The following is an 18579-nucleotide window of genomic DNA, read 5'->3' as shown; positions in this document are numbered from 1 at the left end:
AAAGGATGAGTATTTTATAATGTTTAGTACATTGAATAAGATCGTAATTTTTTTTTTTTTTTTAACTTCAATCAGCAACAGCTTTTACAACAGCACATAAAAAGCAAAAGGCCACTGGTGAAAAATGTAGCTACTCAGAAAGAGACAAATGCAGCAGGTCCTGATAACCGATCAAAAATTGTGCTACTGGTAGACGCTTCACAGCAAACTGGTAAGGCAAGATTTCTTACATATATACTTTATAGGTTTTTAAAAATATATATTTTATTGAGGGAATTCCCTGGTGGTCCAGTGGTTAGGGTTCCACGCTTCCACTTCAGGGGGCACGGGTTTGATCCCTGGTTGGGGATCCCACATGCTACATGGCAAGGCCAAAAAAAAAAAATTTTATTTCATTGAAGTATAGTTGACTTACAATGTTGTGTTAATTTCTGCTGTACAGCAAAGTGATTCAGTTATATATACATATACATCCTTTTTTGTTTCCTTTTCCATTATGGTTTATCATAGGATACTGAATATAGTTTCTTGTGCTGTACAGTAGGACCTTGTTGTTTATCCATTGTATATATAATAGCTTGCATCTGCTAATCCCAAACTCCCCATCCATCCCTCCTGCATCCCCCTTTCCCCTTGGCAACCACAAGTCTGTTCTCTATGTCTGTATATATCACTGATTTTCATCTGTTGTTATGCATTGACTTTATAATTGTGGACTCTACCACTTTTTTTTTTTTTTTTTTTTTTTTTCGGCCATGCTGCAAAGCAAGCAGGATGGTTCCCCCAACCAGGGATCGAACCCGGGCCTCCACAGTGAAAGCTCCAAATCCTAACCAGTAGGCCACCAGGGAACTCCATGGACTCTACCACTTTTTAGGATTCTAGGCTTTCATCCATTTATCCTGCCACTTTGTGAAATTCTCTAGGAAGTATGAAACAGTCCATGTCCTTAATGTTCTTTCAACTTGCATGCTGGCTTATTATGTACAGTTTTGGGCAGGATTTGATGTTTCCTTATCCCCTTATAGTAGTGGAGCAGTTCAGAAATCAGAGATGGAATTTTGCAGACATTGTAGAAATTTGAGGGACTGATTTTGGTGGAAATCAGAATTGTACGTGTTTTATTATAACTAGATTAAAATCCTTTTTAAAACATCCTAACATCCTTTAATATCTTTATAGAAGAAGTTACCAAGTTTTCTGCACCGTATTTTAGTGTAGATCTGAACCAGATGTATGAGTGATACCTATATCCTCAAATAAGTAAAAATTTTGGACTAGCTGGATATCATTTTGTCAAAAGTGTTTTAGAGGATTGTATAAGCATTAAATTATAAAGCTTTATCCTGGTAATAAATAAGAATTAATAAATAGTCTTAAAATATTCTTGCTATTTTCCAGTTTATATTGTGAAATTTCATTTTGTATCTCTGGTCTCAGCCGAATAGCTATAGAGTAGATGGCTGTCTTCTACTCTACACCTATTGCGATTAAAGAAATTATTATTAATGATCCAAGGCTAGGAAGTAGATCTGTTCAAAGGCATATTGCTTTTTACCCCCTGTAGTTTTCACAAAAATGCTGTCTGGCTTAAAATGAACTAGGTGACACATACATTCTTTCATTTGGACTGTACCTTTTCTGTTGGACATCTATTCAGTTTCCTTTTACAATTGCTTAGGTCTGTTAGGAGCAAGAAAGGATTTGGGAATCAGTTAAAAAACAATCTTGCTGATAGTGCAGTCATTGTGTGATATGTAGGGCATAAAGCGATGAGATTAACAGACTGACAAATGGTTGGAGTGGCTGTGGAAAAGAGTCACAAGGTAATATATGACAAAATTTTCTATGTTTTGGTTGTTCCTAGACATAGTGACCCATTTCTATATGCTTTGAACCCTGGAACTGCTTTAAAAATTTATCCTAACATCTTTGGTTTGCTCATTAAGTGTCCACAAAGACAGCCTTCTGAAGCACAAGAATTAACAAGTGAAAAGATGAAGATATAATTTGAGTAGAAGATTATACTTTCTATCAGTATTCTTATTCTTAAGTTGGTTTTTAAGTTATCAGGATTAATTGGTATCAACTATAGATAGAATGAAAATTTTAAAGGAATTTGTAACAAATTTTTACTCTTGAACACAAGCTCGTATTATTTAAGAGTTTAGTAACATGGCTACATAAAAGATAATATACAAAAGTTAATTGCATTTCAGTGTGCTGCCAACAAACAAAATTTAAGAAAAGATATTATTTACAATAGCAACAAAAATACAGTTTCTGGCATAAACCTGACAAAAGATGATAAGACATTGATGCAGAAAACTGTAACTTTATTGTAGGACATTTAAAAAAATAAATAGCATGCTCATTCAGGACGATTTGATGTTGCAAATGGCATTTTCCCCTAAGTTAGTCTATATATTCAATGCAATTCTAATCAAAATTCCTATGGTGGGCTTCCCTGCTGGTGCAGTGGTTAAGAATCCGCCTGCCAAGGCAGGGACAGGTTTGAGCCCTGGTCCAGGAAGATCCCACATGCCACGGAGCAACTAAGCCTGTGTGCCACAACTACTGAGCCTGCACTCTAGAGCCTGCGAGCCTCAACTACTGAGCCCTTGCGCCACAACTACTGAAGCCTGCGTGCCTAGGGCCCATGCTCCGCAATGAGAGAAGTCACCACTGTGAGAAGCCCGTGCAATACAACGAAGAGTAGCCCCTGCTCACCACAACTAGAGAAAGCCTGCACACACCAACGAAGACCCAACGCAGCCAGAAATAAAATAAATAAATTTATAAAAAAAAAATTCCAATGGGGATTTTTTTTGGAACTTGACAAACTAATTCTAAAATAAAGGAGCATTGGTCTGAAATAAAGGAGCACTAATTCTAAAGTAAAGGAGCACTGGGCAAGACATCCCTGGAAAATAACTTTTCCTCTAGATATCAAGACCTATTAAGCCATTTTATTTTTTATAGGCTTATACAAAAATATATTATATAAAATTCAGTATGTGAAAATCAAACAGAGAGCCCAGAAACAGACTCATATGTGTGGAAACACATATAAGGAAAATGACAAAGATAGCATCACAGACCCCTAACATATACATCATGCAAATCTATTCCAGATGGATTAAGGGCTTAAATGGGAAAACCACATGTAGTAGAAAATATAGGCAGAGAACTATGATTGCACGGAGAGAACTATTTCTAAAATTAAGAATTTCTGTTTATCAAGCGTGAGTGAAAGAACAAGGCACAAATCTTGGAAAAGATTTTTACCACGCATGTAACTGACAAAGGATTAGTGTGAGGACATATAAAGAATTCATAGGAATCAATAAGAAAATGATCCCACCTTGTGCTCAGGGCCCCTGAAATGCACTGCTCCCAAGGGGCTGAAACAGTTTGGCAGAACTGTAGGAATATTTGGACCCAGTTGTCCTACTCAGGTGAATGTATCCAAATGGAATCTCCCCCTAGAAAGAAAAGGAACTGTTTGATTAAAGGTGTGTACACTGCAGCAGCACCAAAAAAAAAAAAAATTGAAAACTTCTCAATGTCCAGTAACGGGCAACAAGTCAAAAGAAGTCTCCAGGACATCCACTCAGTGGAATAATATGGGGCCTTCATATATTATAATTAATGAAGAACATATACATAAGATTAAACAGTGCAACTCAAAAATTATATTGATTCTGTATAAAAATTATATATGGAAAAAATTGTGTATGTGAAAAAAGGCTTGTGAAAAAGGAATATTTGTGATAGGTTTGGAGATTGTAAGAGGTGTTTTAATGTCTTGTAATTACGTTATGTGAAATACAGAAATGAGAAAACAGGCAACTTAGTAGAAAAATAGGCAGAAGTCAAACAATCCAAAAGTAAAATTAACAAGTATTTTACAGAAGGGAAAACGTGAGTGGCTAAAACCATGAGAAAAGATTCTCAATCTCCTTATTAAGCAGAAAAATGCAAATTAAAACCTACAATGAGTCATCTTTTTATACCCAACAATTGGCAGAAATTATAGCCTAGAGGACAGTGTCAAGTATTTGGTGAATATGTGCATCAGTGGGGATATTTATATCCTGCCGTTAGAGTGTAAACTGTTTTAACCACCTTTGAAAATGATTTGGCATTACCAAGCAAAGTTGAATATTATGTGTATCCCCTAAGACCTAGCAGTAATTATCTTAGAGAAACTTCACCTGCACACACACACACATTTATATGTCTCTATAAGAATGTTTACAGCAGTATTGTTGTTAATAGCAAAACCCCAAAACAACCCAGGTTTTTTTTCCACCATCAGTGGTACAAAAGATAAATGCATTTTGGTATATTCATACACAGACATTCTAGATTCCAGTGACCTTAATGAATTACAGCCACGTGCATCAGAATCTCAAAATCAATCACTGTTTGGGGGAAGAGGTAGCAGCAGGAGGAAGCAAGTCACAGAATAATATGGACAGTATGATTTCATTTTAATAAAGCTAAAACTGCAAAAGTACATAATTTATGTTTTTGGAATACAAAAATCCTTGGTAAATCTAGTTTAAAAAGTGAAGGAATGGTAAACACAATTCAGAATAGTGGCGACCTCTGAGGGAGAAAGAGAATGCAGTGGTGGAGGAGGCATGCAGTGGACTTCAAAGGGTTGGTGATGTTCTCTTTCTTAAAATGGGTAATGGTGGTTTGTTTTAATTATTCTGTAATATTAATTATACAAATATTTTAGTTATACAAATATTCTCTTTTCATACTAAACACATTTTATAAACCAGCTTCTCAGGAACAGCTTACCTTTTGATGATCTTTTCAAAAGTTTTCACCTGTTTTCTCTATTTACAAAGTTAGGTATCTTTGTTTTCTTACAATTTTAATGATAACTAGAATTGATCAACTTGTCCTCAAAAAGAGTTGTCACACTTTCCTTGCCTTACAGATTTCCCATCAGACATCGCTAACAAATCTCTCTCAGAGAGCTCTGCCATGATGCTCTGGAAGGCCAAAGGCAGGAGGAGAAGAGCATCCCACCCTACTGCTGAATCCTCTAGTGAGCAGGGGGCTAGTGAAGCTGACATTGACAGTGATAGTGGCTACTGCAGTCCCAAACACAGCAACAGCCAACCTGCAGCTGGGGCTCTGAGAAATCCTGATTCTAGCACCATCAGTGTATGTGGCATTACTTTGATTTCCTTATCAGTTATCTGTGTCAGTATTTGTGTCCTCTGCTAAAGCTGAAGTATCTATTTTCATGAACAATTCCTATAATAATAGGATGGTTAAAAATGTATTTTGTATGTTTTATTATTAATATAAGTACTCATTTATGGAGAAGTATTTTTTCTAAGATTATAATAATCATGCTTCACACTAGATGGAATTATGAAATGTTTTGCAAGTTATATGGTGTTTACTCTTAAGCAGAAAATAATTGTCTTTTTTGTTTCTATTTTTAGCATGTGGAATCATCTATATGTGCAGGTACTTACTTTCTGCATAATGTTTTTGCTATACTTTCTTCTTTGTCCATGTCACAGCTTTGTTTTTAAGCATGAGGCTTGCTAATGCTGCAAAAAAATTAGAAATCTTCCAAGGAAATGCAAGTTAATTTGAAAGTATAGTTTTGTTGATGAAATTGAGAAAATTCCAGCTAGAGGTATTCTGTAAGATGACAACTTGTATTACTAAGAACTGGAATACCACTTAAAGTTTATGGAAAATTTTTCAGTATTACACTTATGGTGACTGAGTTTCAGTACGTGAAGTTAGGGGGCCCTTTAGGTTTTGACCTCTTTATATTTTAAAATCTCATTTATTACAGGTGGTGTAAATTGGTCCAATGTAACTTGCCAGGCAACTCAGAAAAAACCTTGGATGGAAAAAAATCAGACATTTTCTAGAGGTGGAAGGCAGGCTGAACAAAGAAATAATTCACAGGTAATTTGGATTAGGTTGGAGAAATTTGAGTACTGTGAGATGCATTATTATAAATGGTATAGTGGTTTTGAAGGGCAGTGTCCTTAATTTTTGGTGATACATATTGTGTTGTTTAAAATAACATGATATCTGTAACTTTTAAATGACTTAGCCAATAAAATTATTATTTAAATAATGAAACAAAATGGCAAGATGCTGAATGTAGGTGGGATGTATATTGTACCATTTTCTACTTTTCTATATTTAAGAAATATATTTTATATTTTATAATTTTAAAAAAGAATACTCTCCAGTCTTGCTTCATCTTCTGTGACGTTTCTTATCCATATAAAAAAATTTACAGCATTTTAATACCTTAAATATTGATTCTTTGAACTTCAGGACTGCAGCCTTGTCCACGTGTCTTTAGTTGACTATAAACACCACAAGCCATACTCGGTGCTTGTTTGCAGTACCATAGTGATGGCTGCTTCTGCCATAATGTGGCCAGACGGGGCAGCTTTCTGGTCTCGGGGAGCAAGATCTAGCTGCAGTACAGCAGAGCGAGTTATATACTGCTATGAACTTCCAATAATTGTCTTCCTGCGTTGGTTGTCTATGAAATCAGGGAGGTGTTGATTGGTCAGTATTTTTCCTTTTTAATTTTTAGATAGAGTTCCTGGATTCCTTAAATCTAGTTAAGGAATTAAAGCTACCATATGAATAGATCTGGATGAACTGAAGTAAGAGTAAGTTACTAATGGATTGAGTAAACCGAATACTTGCCGGTGTGCCTTTGCTTCCCTGAAATGAAGTACTTCAGATGTACCCTAATGTTAATTAGGCTGTCGGGAAAGCAAGTAGAATAATGCCCTCTTCCCTATGGTTATTGCAAAATTGAGTCATTGTTGTTTGTGGCAGGCTTGTGAGGCAGTCTAGCTTTATTTGATTAAAAACAAAAGAGCTAAAACAAGACTTGTTCATATAGATTAGATAAACAAAATCTGTGGAATGTTTGGTTAAGGACTGAAATTTTATGTTGAAATCGTAACTGCTAGACCTGCCAAGTTTGCAGTCTCATTATTGGTACTTTTGGTATTGGTAGCCCACTAAAAAGGAAATAATACTGATACAGAAAAACATTCGATCTCTGCCTCAAAACTCATGCGGAATGGTGAAAAAACACAAAACTTTCAATTATAGAAACGCATAAACGTTTGTTTATTTTGTCTCCCTTCATTCCAAAAACAACTGGAGCCAGATGTTGAACAATGTGTGTGTTTTCTTTTCTACTTCTGAGGCTTTGTTATACTTTTCTTAAGTCTGTAGCTTGATTTTTGATATGTAGAATCTTTTTTATCTTTTAAGGCAAAATATTTTCCCCCTTTGCAATTTCTGATTGTTTTTAGGCTTAAAAAGTCTAAAGAAATCTAGTAAATATTCACTTGTATTTTCTGCTTCTTTTTTACAGGGTAATGTTTTCAAAACTTTTATCTGAGGTTTTTTTTTGATGCATGGTACAACATAATGAGGTCGATTTTCACAGTAGTTAACTAGTTGTCTTAACACTGTAATCCATTATTTTTTCTGATTTGTGCTGCCCTTTTAGTCATTTGCTGATTTCTTATGTCTTGGGTCCTGTTTCTGGGCTTTTTTGTTCTATTTATCAGATTTTTGCACCTGTACCGTGCTGTTTTAACTACTGTACAATGCAGTGATTTTTAATGTTTTTACCAGTGTTTTAACATTTGAAACAGATTTTTTCTATACTGTGATGTAGCCTTAATTGTAAATGAGGGACAGAATGTAAAAACTTAAGTTTTTAAAAATGGCTTTATTTTGTGAATAGGTTGAAAAATAAAATATATGAAAAAGGTTATACAATGAACAATCTCATTTTTACCCTGTCTCCACTTGTCTTCTTCTCTTCCCTATATCTGTGTATTTTCCCAGAGGTTTTTTTTTTTTTAACAACTCCTAATGTTGTATGGATATATCCTTGTTAATTTCTGAAGTCCTGTCCATTGGACACTTGAATTATTTGTAAACTACTGCTGTTAATAGACGTGCTGCAGTATTAATTAGAAATCTGTGTATATAGCAGTAGAATAAATTCCTAGATAAGGTATTGCTGAGTCAAAAGATAAAGTCATTTCTATTATTTGGTAACACCAGATTGTACCATTTTGCATTCTCAATGATAATGTGGAGAGTGCTTATTTCCAAGTAGCCTCAGTAATCATGTGTTTTCAAGATTTTGGATTTGTGCCAGTGAGGGAGAAATAGTATATTAAAGTAGTTGAGTATCTTTCCATATGTTTAAGGGCCGTTTGTACTTTTCTGTGAACTCGTCATACTCTTTGACCATTTTTTGTATCTTGATCTATTTCTCTGTTTTTGTACATTAAAAAATTTTTTTTAATTTAGAAATTTTTATTTTTATTTTTCTTGTGCCTTGTGCCTTGCGGGAGCCTTGTTCCCCGACCAGGAATTGAAGACAAGCCCCCTGCAGTGGAAGTGTGGAGTCCTAACCACTGGGCTGCCAGAGAATTCCCTGTTTTTGTACATTTTTAAATCAATTTGATCAAGCTCTTATCAAATTTTTTTAATTTCTGGGAGCCAGTAGTTTGTAATATGAGTTGCAAACATTTTGCTAGATTTTCATTTTTATTTTTGACTTTGCTTATTATTATTGCCATATACAAGTTTGTTTTAAATAGCATTAAGAAGTTTATTTTTATAAAGGAATTTGCCTGTTTTCCTCCAATGTGTTTATGCTCTTGTGTTTTTTTACGTTTAAATCTTTATACCATTTAGAGTTTGTCTTGGTGGATGTTGTGAGATACGGGTCCTATTTTGTATTTTTCAAGTGGCTACCTAAATCTCCCAGCACCATCTATTGACAAGTCCATTACTTCACCTATTTGAGATAACCACCATTATCACCTATTAAATTTCCATATATATTGAAATCTGTTTCCAGGTTTTCTGTTTTGTTCCATTGGTTTTTAAACTAATCTATCAACTTAGGGAGAATGGATTGCCTTTTTGATATGGCATCTTTCTAGAAAAAAAATGTCTTCCTATTTTTTTTTTTCTTTAATTTTTTGGCCGTGCCGTGCAGCGTGCAGGATCTTAGTTCCCTGACCAGGGATCGAACCCAGGCCCCTTGCATTGGAAGCAAGGAGTCTTAACCGCTGGACCGCCAGGAAAGTCCCCTGTCTTCTTATTTTTGAGTTACCTTTTTGTGTTCTTCAGAAGTATTGTATAATTTTCTGAAAATAAATTTGTACATATTCCTCATTTGTCAGTTCCTAGTATTTTTCTTTTTTGTTATGTAAATGGAATATAAACACCTGAATCTTTAGATACTGATTTTGTGCTAGTCATTTAAGAATCTTAATATGTAGTTGTAGCTGTAGTTTCTGCTTTGTTCTGTATGCCCACTTTCTAGCAACAAAACTCTTTTTTTCTTAGAAGAATGTTTTTAAAAAAGGGGGGTTATTTGTTCATTCCAGAAGGTAATTGAAACACTTGCATATTTGGTCCTCATGAACTTTGTTGGGACCATTAGCTTGGGGATTTTAACTTAATCTGGAACTTTATGTCTCCAAGAACAGGAATCAAGTTGCATTTATTTATTTATTTATTTATTTTAAAAATATTTATTTATTTATTTTTGGCTATGTTGGGTCTTTATTTCTGTGCGAGGGCTTTCTCCAGTTGTGGTGAGTGGGGTCCACTATTCATCGCGATGCGCGGGCCTCTCACTGTCACGGCCTCTCCCGTTGCGGAGCACAGGCTCCAGACGCGCAGGCTCAGTAGTTGTGGCACACGGGCTTAGGTGCTCCACGGCATGTGGGATCTTCCCGGAGGACCAGGGCTCGACCCCGTGTCCCCTGCATTGGCAAGCGGACTCTTAACCACTGTGCCACCAGGGAAGCCCTGCATTTATATTTTTAAAAAATTGTTTTTATGTTTGTAACAACATTAATGCATATATACTAAGCCTGGTTTATAGCAAGGCTTACATTTTGATATAATTGTAATGCTGTTTGGAGGGCAGGTTTACATTTACTTGTTTGTGATAGTAACTGTACAAAGAAATGAAGAGTTGTACTCAAGAATTATTCTGTTGCTTCTATTCATCCCAATATTGGGGCTTGATTATTAGTTTTCATTTCAGTGTTAATAATTTATGTGAATTCAGTTGTTTCTTTAGTACCTAGACATTGTAAATTGCATTTGTTTTAGCATCCTTGTATGAGCTGCTTTTTATGAGCCAACTTAAAAAATATTTTATTATGAAAATTTTTAAACAGACCTTAAAGTTGAAGTAATTTTATAGAGACCATTCATATAGCTACTAGCTTGATGCTTTCGAATATTTTACAGATTTGCTTCATCACATATGTATTCCTCTGTCTGTCTCTCTGTCCATGTTCATGAGTTTATTTTAAAATGAGGTAATTATTTAAAACCAAGGAACTGTTGGGTACCTGGCAAATTATCAAGTTTCTTAACAGATGCTTATAGGTTATAGGAAGTAGCCCCATTGTGCATATTCTAAGGAAGATTACATTTACTCTGTGACTATCCTCTGGCCTATAGTTCTGCCATACAGCCTACTTCCCAAGAGAGTATAAAAATTCTGTTTCTTAAAAAGAAAAAAAAAAATTCTGTTTCTTATCAGCAAGTCTTTTTAGACCAGTTGTTTAGCATGGGAATTGCTAGGTACTTCTAGGTCTTTGTGTGCATATTTTTGATTTAATAATCCAAAGGCTATACAACAGCACCTTCAGTCCAGGTCTGCTTCAAGTTCTGTATATTGTTAGAATTCTTGGGTAACTGGTAAAGAGGATCATACTTTTCACATCTTCTCTAGGTGTCGTGGTTCAGAGGCATTTCATCTAAGTTGCATTAGGTACTTAAGAGAGGGAACTTGATTATGTTAAGATTCTTGAAGTGCTTAATATGTTTTTTTCTTGCTTTTATGACAGTTGAACATTTTGCAAATGGATCAATAGGATAATAATAATTTATGTGATTGAATGATAGTTTTATTCTTTTAAATCTGTTTTCTTATAAACAAGATTTAAAAATTTTAATATTTCCTAGGAATTAAAAAACAATAAAACTACAGATATTAAAAGACCTGCGATAGTTTTATAAAAAGGTAATACTTAGTTTCTCCCAGTGGTAATAACATCTTGCAAAACTATAGTGCAGTATCACAACCCTGATATTGACATTAATATAGTCGATTCAGAACAGATCCATTCCTGCAAGGATCCCTCATGTTGCCCTTTTATAGCCAAACTCCCTTCCCTTCTCTACCAGCCTCTCCTTAACCCCTAGAATCCACTAATCTGTTCCCCCTTTTTATGGTTTTGTCATTTCAAGAATGTTGTATAAATGAACTCATAGTCTTTTTAGGATTGGCTTTTTTCACTTGCATCGTTTTCTAGAGATTTCTACAGATTATTGGGTATATCAGTAGTTTGTTCCTTTTCGTGACTGCCTGCTGTTTTATAGGATGCATATACCACAGTGAGTTTACTCTCCCAATGAAGAACATCTGGGTTGTTTCCAGTTTTTGGCATTACAAATAAAGTTGATAAAAGCTTTCATGCACAAGGGAAAAGAGTAACATGCACTAATTATCACATTTTTGTAATTTCATCATAATGACCTTATTTGTCAAAAGTTTTAACCTTTTGTAAGAAGTTACGCACTTTATGAAAATTCATTGTGCTGTATACTTTGGGGTACATTTCTGTATGTTATACTTCAATAAAACATTTTACTTAAAAGTAATATATATTCCCCCCTCTGGGGTTTACTTAGGTTGGATTCAGATGCCGAGGACATAGTACTTCCTCAGAAAGAAGACAGAATTTGCAAAAGAGACAAGATAATAAGCAGTTAAACCCCAGTCAATGTCATAGAGGTGACCCAAATTCCGAGTCTTTATATTTTGAGGTATTTTTTCAAACTGTATATTGTTATAGCAAATGTTGCCACTAAGAAATTAATTTTTCTTACTTTATGATAAGTACTTTTTATGTCAACATGTGACTGCAAGTAGATTGTAAGTTACTTAGATGTATTTGTGTTGTCATTTTTGTCTTGGTTGTATATAGTTAGTCTAACATTAACTTTATTAATGTTTATTTTTATAAATTTTTGTCATGAGTATTCATTTTGAGGTAACATGTGGAGGTAGAACTTAATTTCATGTGGACTTCACCTAGTTTGAAACTTTCTTCCTAACTTTTATTATCTTTGTTGAATCTATTAAGTTTTTCAAATTTGAATAGTTCAATCCAGTCAGTTTGTGCTGCTAGCCAGCGGAGTCTTGAAGAAGGAAGGTAAAAGGCTATTTTACTTTCTCTAATAGGTAGACAGTTTATATTCTAATTGCAATGTTTCTATTATTTATTCATCTAACTGGTGCTCATTGGAGGCCTGTTGTATGTTTAAAGTAAGGTGCTGTGCATGATACATTAAGGTGAGTAAACACACTACCCTTAGGGAGGTTGCCGTGTAATAGAGGAATGTAGACATGTACACACCTGATATTTCTTGGGTGTGGTTGAAGTTGAAAGGAGAAATAAGTCCCTTTGGGTTTGAGTCAGGATAGGGATAACATTTGGAATAGGTTTTAAAGAATGAGTAGAATTTGATTGTGTCAAGATGGTGAACAACATCCCAGGTAACTCATTTTTGTTATATAGTTTCTATAAAATGAGTTAATAGATGGAGTTTAAATATGCTTGAAGCCAGAGGCTTCAGATGAATAATGTTAGATATGCTTAGTAATTGACCTGAAGGACTTGAGGGTACAGCTCAAGTAGTGTATCAAGAACAGTACATGTGGCAGATTTTTTATTTGCACTTAATCATATGATTGATTCCATACTTATATTTAAAATAATAGATATAAATTTAAAAAATATAAATAGATATAAATAAATATAATAAATAGATATAATAGATTAAATAGATATAAATTTCAGTGTAAAGGAGTATATTGGTTAAGAAATTACTTTGAATAGGGAATTTATTTTTATTTTTTAACTTTTAATTTTATTGACTAGTGTATGTAGTAATGGGACAAGGAATATATTAATGAAATTCGTATTAAGCCCATTTGTTTAAAATCTTTTCAAAATTATGTGAAATGTGATAAAATCCTTTTTGAATTTCTTTTATTTACTTACCCACCTTAAGGTAGAATTATTAATAAAAATGGAATAGTAGATGCAGAAATCCAAAGGATGGACACTTGTGGCTGTATCCCCATCCTTGAATAATTAAATTAGCTATGTTTTAGCATGTGAGAAATGAGATTTCATTTTTAAGACTGACTTTAAATAGTTTAATATTGAGTTAAAAAATTAGTTCCCTGTCATTTCATTACTCTTAAGCATTATAAATGTTGTTCTTAAGAGTTTATTGCTTTGAACTCTGTTTTTACTTAAAATGTGGAACTATTTCAGGATGAAGATGGATTTCGAGAACTAAATGAGAATGGAAGTGCTAAAGATGAGAATATTCAACAGAAACTTTCTTCAAAAGTAGTAAGTGGCTCTTTTAAAAAAGATAAGCAAAGTATTTGAACATCTTTTGAGCTATGGCAATGTTGAAAAGAAATATTACAGCTAAGTATAAAGACTTAGGGCAGCATGGTATAGAAGAAGCACTGTATTTAGTACTGATCTTTAGTATTTGTTTTCAACAAAGCCAGAACAGAGACACTGTCCTTTGAAATCCATAGTTCCATTACAGACAAGGAAATACCATTAATTAAATGACATCATAAAACATATAGTCCATGCTAAAATTTCCCCAGTTGTTGCAAAAATTTGCCTTGGAGTTATTTTGTTTTCAGTCCAGGATCCAGACAGTTATCATCTATTGCATTTTCCTGTTTTGTCTCTATTATTTTCCAGTCTCCCAGTCTAGAATGATCCCACTATCTCACTCTGTTCTTTATGTAATTGCATCTTTTGAAGAGTCTAGTCCAGTTATACTGTAGAATATCTCACATTCTAGATTTTCTTTCCTTATGATTAGACTTTTATGGAATCACTAACAAATGTTTTTCTCTGGTTGTCACAGTTGGATGATTTACCTGAGAACTCACCAATCAATATAGTTCAGACACCAATTCCCATTACAACCTCAGTTCCTAAACGTGCAAAAAGTCAAAAGAAGAAAGCTTTAGCAGCAGCCCTTGCCACAGCTCAAGAATATTCAGAAATAAGTATGGAGCAAAAAAAACTACAGGTATGTATTCATTTTTATGAAAAAATATGATAGTTTATTTGGTAGGTGTTGGGGGATGGATGGAAAAGTGACAAATATAATTATCTTAAATTGTCACATTTTCATACTAAAATGAAAAATAAATGTTTTCATGTTTACCTTGCAGGAAGCTTTGTCAAAGGCAGCTGGGAAAAAGAATAAGACACCTGTACAACTAGATTTGGGGGACATGTTAGCAGCTCTGGAAAAACAACAGCAAGCCATGAAAGCGCGGCAAATTACTAATACCAGACCTCTGTCATATACAGGTGATATCATTAATCCTAGCAATTTGCTATTTGGCTTTGGTAATGTATTTTGGAAATTGTTAATCTAAATTATATATACCTACAAAAATCCAGAGTCTGATTACTCAGCAGCTTCTCTCCTGCCGCCCTAGTAGCCCTCATCAAACTACAGTGTAGTAGCCTCCTGACTATTACCTACTTTTCATTCCCCCTAACCCCCAGTCTATCTTGAAAGGAGCGCACTTTTTCAAATATAAGTTCAAAATCCTCTAGTAGCTCGTCATCTCACTTGGAGCGAAGCCAGGGTCCTAAGTCATATCTTAGCTGATCCTGTTACCTTTTTGCCCTCATTACCATTCTCCCCGGCACTCACTGCTCTAGCCACACTAGCCCCCTTGCTGTTCCACAGACACATCCAACATGCTCCAAGCTCAGTGTCCTTGTGCTTGCTCTTTCCTTTACCTGGAACTCTCTTCCCTCAGGCATCAGTATAGTTTGTTCCATCAAGTCCTCCAGGTCTCTGTTCAAATGTCGGTTGGTATATGTTATGAACCAACCAAATTTTTCTCTTCTTCAAAGATATCAATAAGAATCACAAGTAATTTGGCTCTGTAACTGTTAAATTATCCAATTTAAACCCAGATGGGAAACATAGGAGTTTTTTTTTTTTTTTTTTTTTTTTTTTTTTTTTTTTTCCGGTACGCGGGCCTCTCACTGTTGCGGCCTCTCCCGTTGCGGAGCACAGGCTCCGGACGCGCAGGCTCAGCGGCCATGGCTCACGGGCCCAGCCGCTCCGCGGCACGCGGGATCCTCCCGGACCGGGGCACGAACCCGTGTCCCCTGCATCGGCAGGCGGACTCTCAATCACTGCGCCACCAGGGAAGCCCACATAGGAGTTTTAATCAAATTTTGTGTGTATGTGTGAGAGAGAGAGAGAGAGAAAGGGAGACAGGGAGGGAGAGAGAGGGAGAGAAGTGGGGGGAGGGAGGGTGAGGAGGAGAGGGAGGGAGAGAGGAAATGAGCTGGCTTTCTGCTGAAACAGTAATTTATATTTTAACAAACCTCGTCAGAGTTATAGCTCAGCACCTTTGACATGCTCCCTCATTTCTTTTCAGTCTTTGTATTTAGAGGATGAGGAATAAGGTAAAGGAAAGGGAAAGGCACCAACAAAAAGCACTGATGTTGAGAGGAAGAATGGAATTTTCTCTTTCCTCTGTTCCTATGTAAAGGGTCTACTGTTTTTAAACAAAAATATGAGTAACAGTTTATAACTTTAATCGTGTGTGTAAAATATTTAAACCTATAGATAGTTACCATCCGGTATGAACCTTAGCTTTGAGTAACTGTTAGTAAAAATAATATTGAGTGCATACTAAGCTTTAGAGTTGCATGCTGTTGAGATGAGGAAGGTGGCAGTAACATCTCACTAAGAGTAAAGGACTCTAGGGAATGGAACTGAGAGTTAGCAGTGTTCCAGAGGCAGTGTGGTCTAGTGGTTGCATGCAGGGGCTTTGGAGTTGAGCTGTGCCTTGAATCCTGTTCTTCCATGTTTTTCCTTGGAGAGTTATTTAATCTTCCTTTGCTTCAGTTTCCTTACATTAAAATGGAGATAATACAGTACCTGCTTCTGGATTGTTTTGAGGATTGAATGAGATATGATACATGTACAGTGCTTAGAAGAGCGTCTTGGTTATAATCATTCAATAAAGGTTAGCCAGTTATTTTGAGAAAGAGATTGTTAGCCTGTGATAACTTCAAGTGGCTTATTATTACAACTTTGATTTGTTTAGCACATTAATATATACAAATGTAAGTATCTACGTGCAAAGTGTAGTGTCAAGAACTGTGGAATTACAGATATGATTAAGATATACCTGTAGTCAAGGAGTTTATAATCTAGTCTGAGAGAAAGACGTACCCACATAACTAATAAAAAGCAGTGCCTTAGGAAAGATACCAGCAAAGTTTTATGAACTTATAGAAGAAAGAGTGATTTATGTCACTCTTGGTTATTGTCGGGTGATGTATGTTACAAATGCTTTCATATATGATAGGATTTGGACTGGGCTTTAAAGGGGGAGTAAGATTCTTGACAGATAGAAGTGAGATTAACCTCTAATCTATCACCAGTGTTTAAATTGGGAAGTGTTGATTACAAAGAAATCAGCTTTCTTGGGAAGTCCAAAAGAAGGACGGGACTATGGCAGAGATGTGAAAGAATTTTAAGGAATTAATAGGGTTTTTAAATTGATGGAATGTGGAAACAGGTCAAAGATGACTCCAAACTCTCTGACTTGGAGGACTGTGGTAGGGGTTAGGTATATGATGATACCAAACAGTATAAGGATCACGGAAGAAGAATTTTCTTGGGAAGAACAGACTCTGGCCCTGTTGTATTTGAAATGCTGGTTAGGGAATTCCTGGTGGTTCCTGTTTAACTTATAGTTAGGTATGTGCAGTTCAGGTTAGAAGTCAGTGAATTTCAAATAGAGATGATTGTTGTAGCTGTGGAAATATATAAGATTGTCAGGGGAGAGAAAAATTAGGAGAAAGATGTTCAGGGATAAAGCCTTGTAGAATGCTCAGAGTTAAAAGACAGAAGGAATAAGAACCAGAAAAACAGGTTTGAGAAAGAGTGAAAAATAGAACGTAATGTCACAAAAGGTGAGGATAGAATTTTGAGGAAGAGGATGTGGTCTTTGGTAACAAATGCTGAAAAAAACTAGAGTAGAACAAAGAATCAGAGTTAAATTTGGCAGTTGCAAGGTTTTATGTGATCTTGGCAATAGCAGTTTCAAGAGAGTGGGTAGGGCGGAGGCCAGATTATAATGATTTGGGAAGTAATGAAGAAAGAAAGGGGAGTGGTGGTATCTTAGAAGCCAGTCAAGGGAGAGGTTTTGTTAGTTTGCCTGTTTTTTCTTCCTTTTATATAGAGGAGATTTTTAACTTCTTTTGGGGAGTTAGGGAAAAGAGTCAGGGGTCAAGTCAAGGAGGAACTTGAAAGGTGCAAGGGGAAAGTAATAGAGCAAATTCCTTGAGGAATTGATCCTGAGATGGGATTATGAAAAGAGGTGGTTGGTAAGTCTTCAGTGGGAGTAAGGATGCCTGCTGCCTCCTCTCAGGTGGCTTAGAAGTTTATACTGGAAAGCATGTTCTCAGGGAAGTAGCAGGAAAGCTTTTCTGCTAGTGAGAGAATTGAGATTAGAGGCTAGGTCTGCTGAAGGATGGGTGGTATCCACGGGAGAATGAGGGTAACAATTAATAAGGCATAAAAGAATTGCTAAATAGTACTGAGAGTGCAGCTTAGAGGGGAAAATCATCATTCTTTACTGACGGGCCAAAATGAGGAGAGGAGTGATAGACTACTTATCTTATGTAAGGGTCATTTTTAGATTCCTTAGGAATAAGGAGAGGTACAGAGTTTTGAAATTTCAGAGGTAGAATGGTTCTTTGGAGCTGTATCGGAGGGATACTGCATGGCCATATACTGCTCCTGCTATTATGATGTCTGTTTTCCACAAGAAGAGGATGTTGTTCTTATAGGTTTATTATTAGAAATTTTGAAAATATGTGGAGTTGGCCATAATAGTAAAACTAATGTTCTTGTTTGTTTTTAGTGGTCACTGCAGCTTCTTTTCACACTAAAGACTCTACTAACAGAAAACCCTTAACCAAAGGTCAGCCCTGTTTGACATCCTTTAATTCTTTGGACATTACTTCCTCTAAAGCAAAAAAAGGAAAAGAAAAGGAAATTGCAAAACTAAAACGGCCCACAGCACTTAAAAAGGTAAAACAAAACCTGGGGATATTTATTTTACAGTATAAAAAAGGGTTTAAATCGTTTCGCAAAAGTAGTTGTGGTGTTTTGGCTAACTGATGATTGTGAAAAGTTCTTTGACGTGCATCTTTATGATGACTAGTTAATTTAAGGTTGGGGATCTCAGCATCATGACTATCTTTCTGTGTTGACCAAGACCCTGGGGAAAGAGTTCTGTCTGTAAATTAAAAAAAAAAAGTTAAACATTTAGGTATCCAAAAACTTTAGACCCTAGGTATCAGAAGCCTGGGATTCTAGTAATAACTTCAG

The 18579-nt window shown here is 35.5% G+C and overlaps 1 protein-coding gene across 2 annotated transcripts in view; it reads left to right on the top strand.

The window, feature by feature from the left end:
• SECISBP2L (SECIS binding protein 2 like) overlaps positions 1-18579 on the top strand; it is a 63429-nt gene that overhangs the window by 11708 nt on the left and 33142 nt on the right. The window contains exons 4-12 of one of the 2 annotated variants that reach the window (XM_059056382.2): positions 76-211; positions 4958-5187; positions 5475-5499; positions 5840-5955; positions 11782-11916; positions 13437-13517; positions 14059-14226; positions 14372-14513; positions 18110-18279. In XM_059056382.2, the coding sequence (XP_058912365.1) occupies positions 76-211; positions 4958-5187; positions 5475-5499; positions 5840-5955; positions 11782-11916; positions 13437-13517; positions 14059-14226; positions 14372-14513; positions 18110-18279 (1203 nt within the window). The remainder of the gene's footprint in view (positions 1-75; positions 212-4957; positions 5188-5474; positions 5500-5839; positions 5956-11781; positions 11917-13436; positions 13518-14058; positions 14227-14371; positions 14514-18109; positions 18280-18579) is intronic. The other variant, XM_067029219.1, reaches the window with a different exon arrangement.

This window comes from Kogia breviceps, chromosome 3 (genome assembly GCF_026419965.1).
Source record: "Kogia breviceps isolate mKogBre1 chromosome 3, mKogBre1 haplotype 1, whole genome shotgun sequence".
Lineage (NCBI taxonomy): Eukaryota > Metazoa > Chordata > Mammalia > Artiodactyla > Physeteridae > Kogia > Kogia breviceps.
The sequence above is the reverse complement of the archived record's forward strand: the minus strand, read 5'-3'. Positions and strand labels throughout refer to the sequence as shown.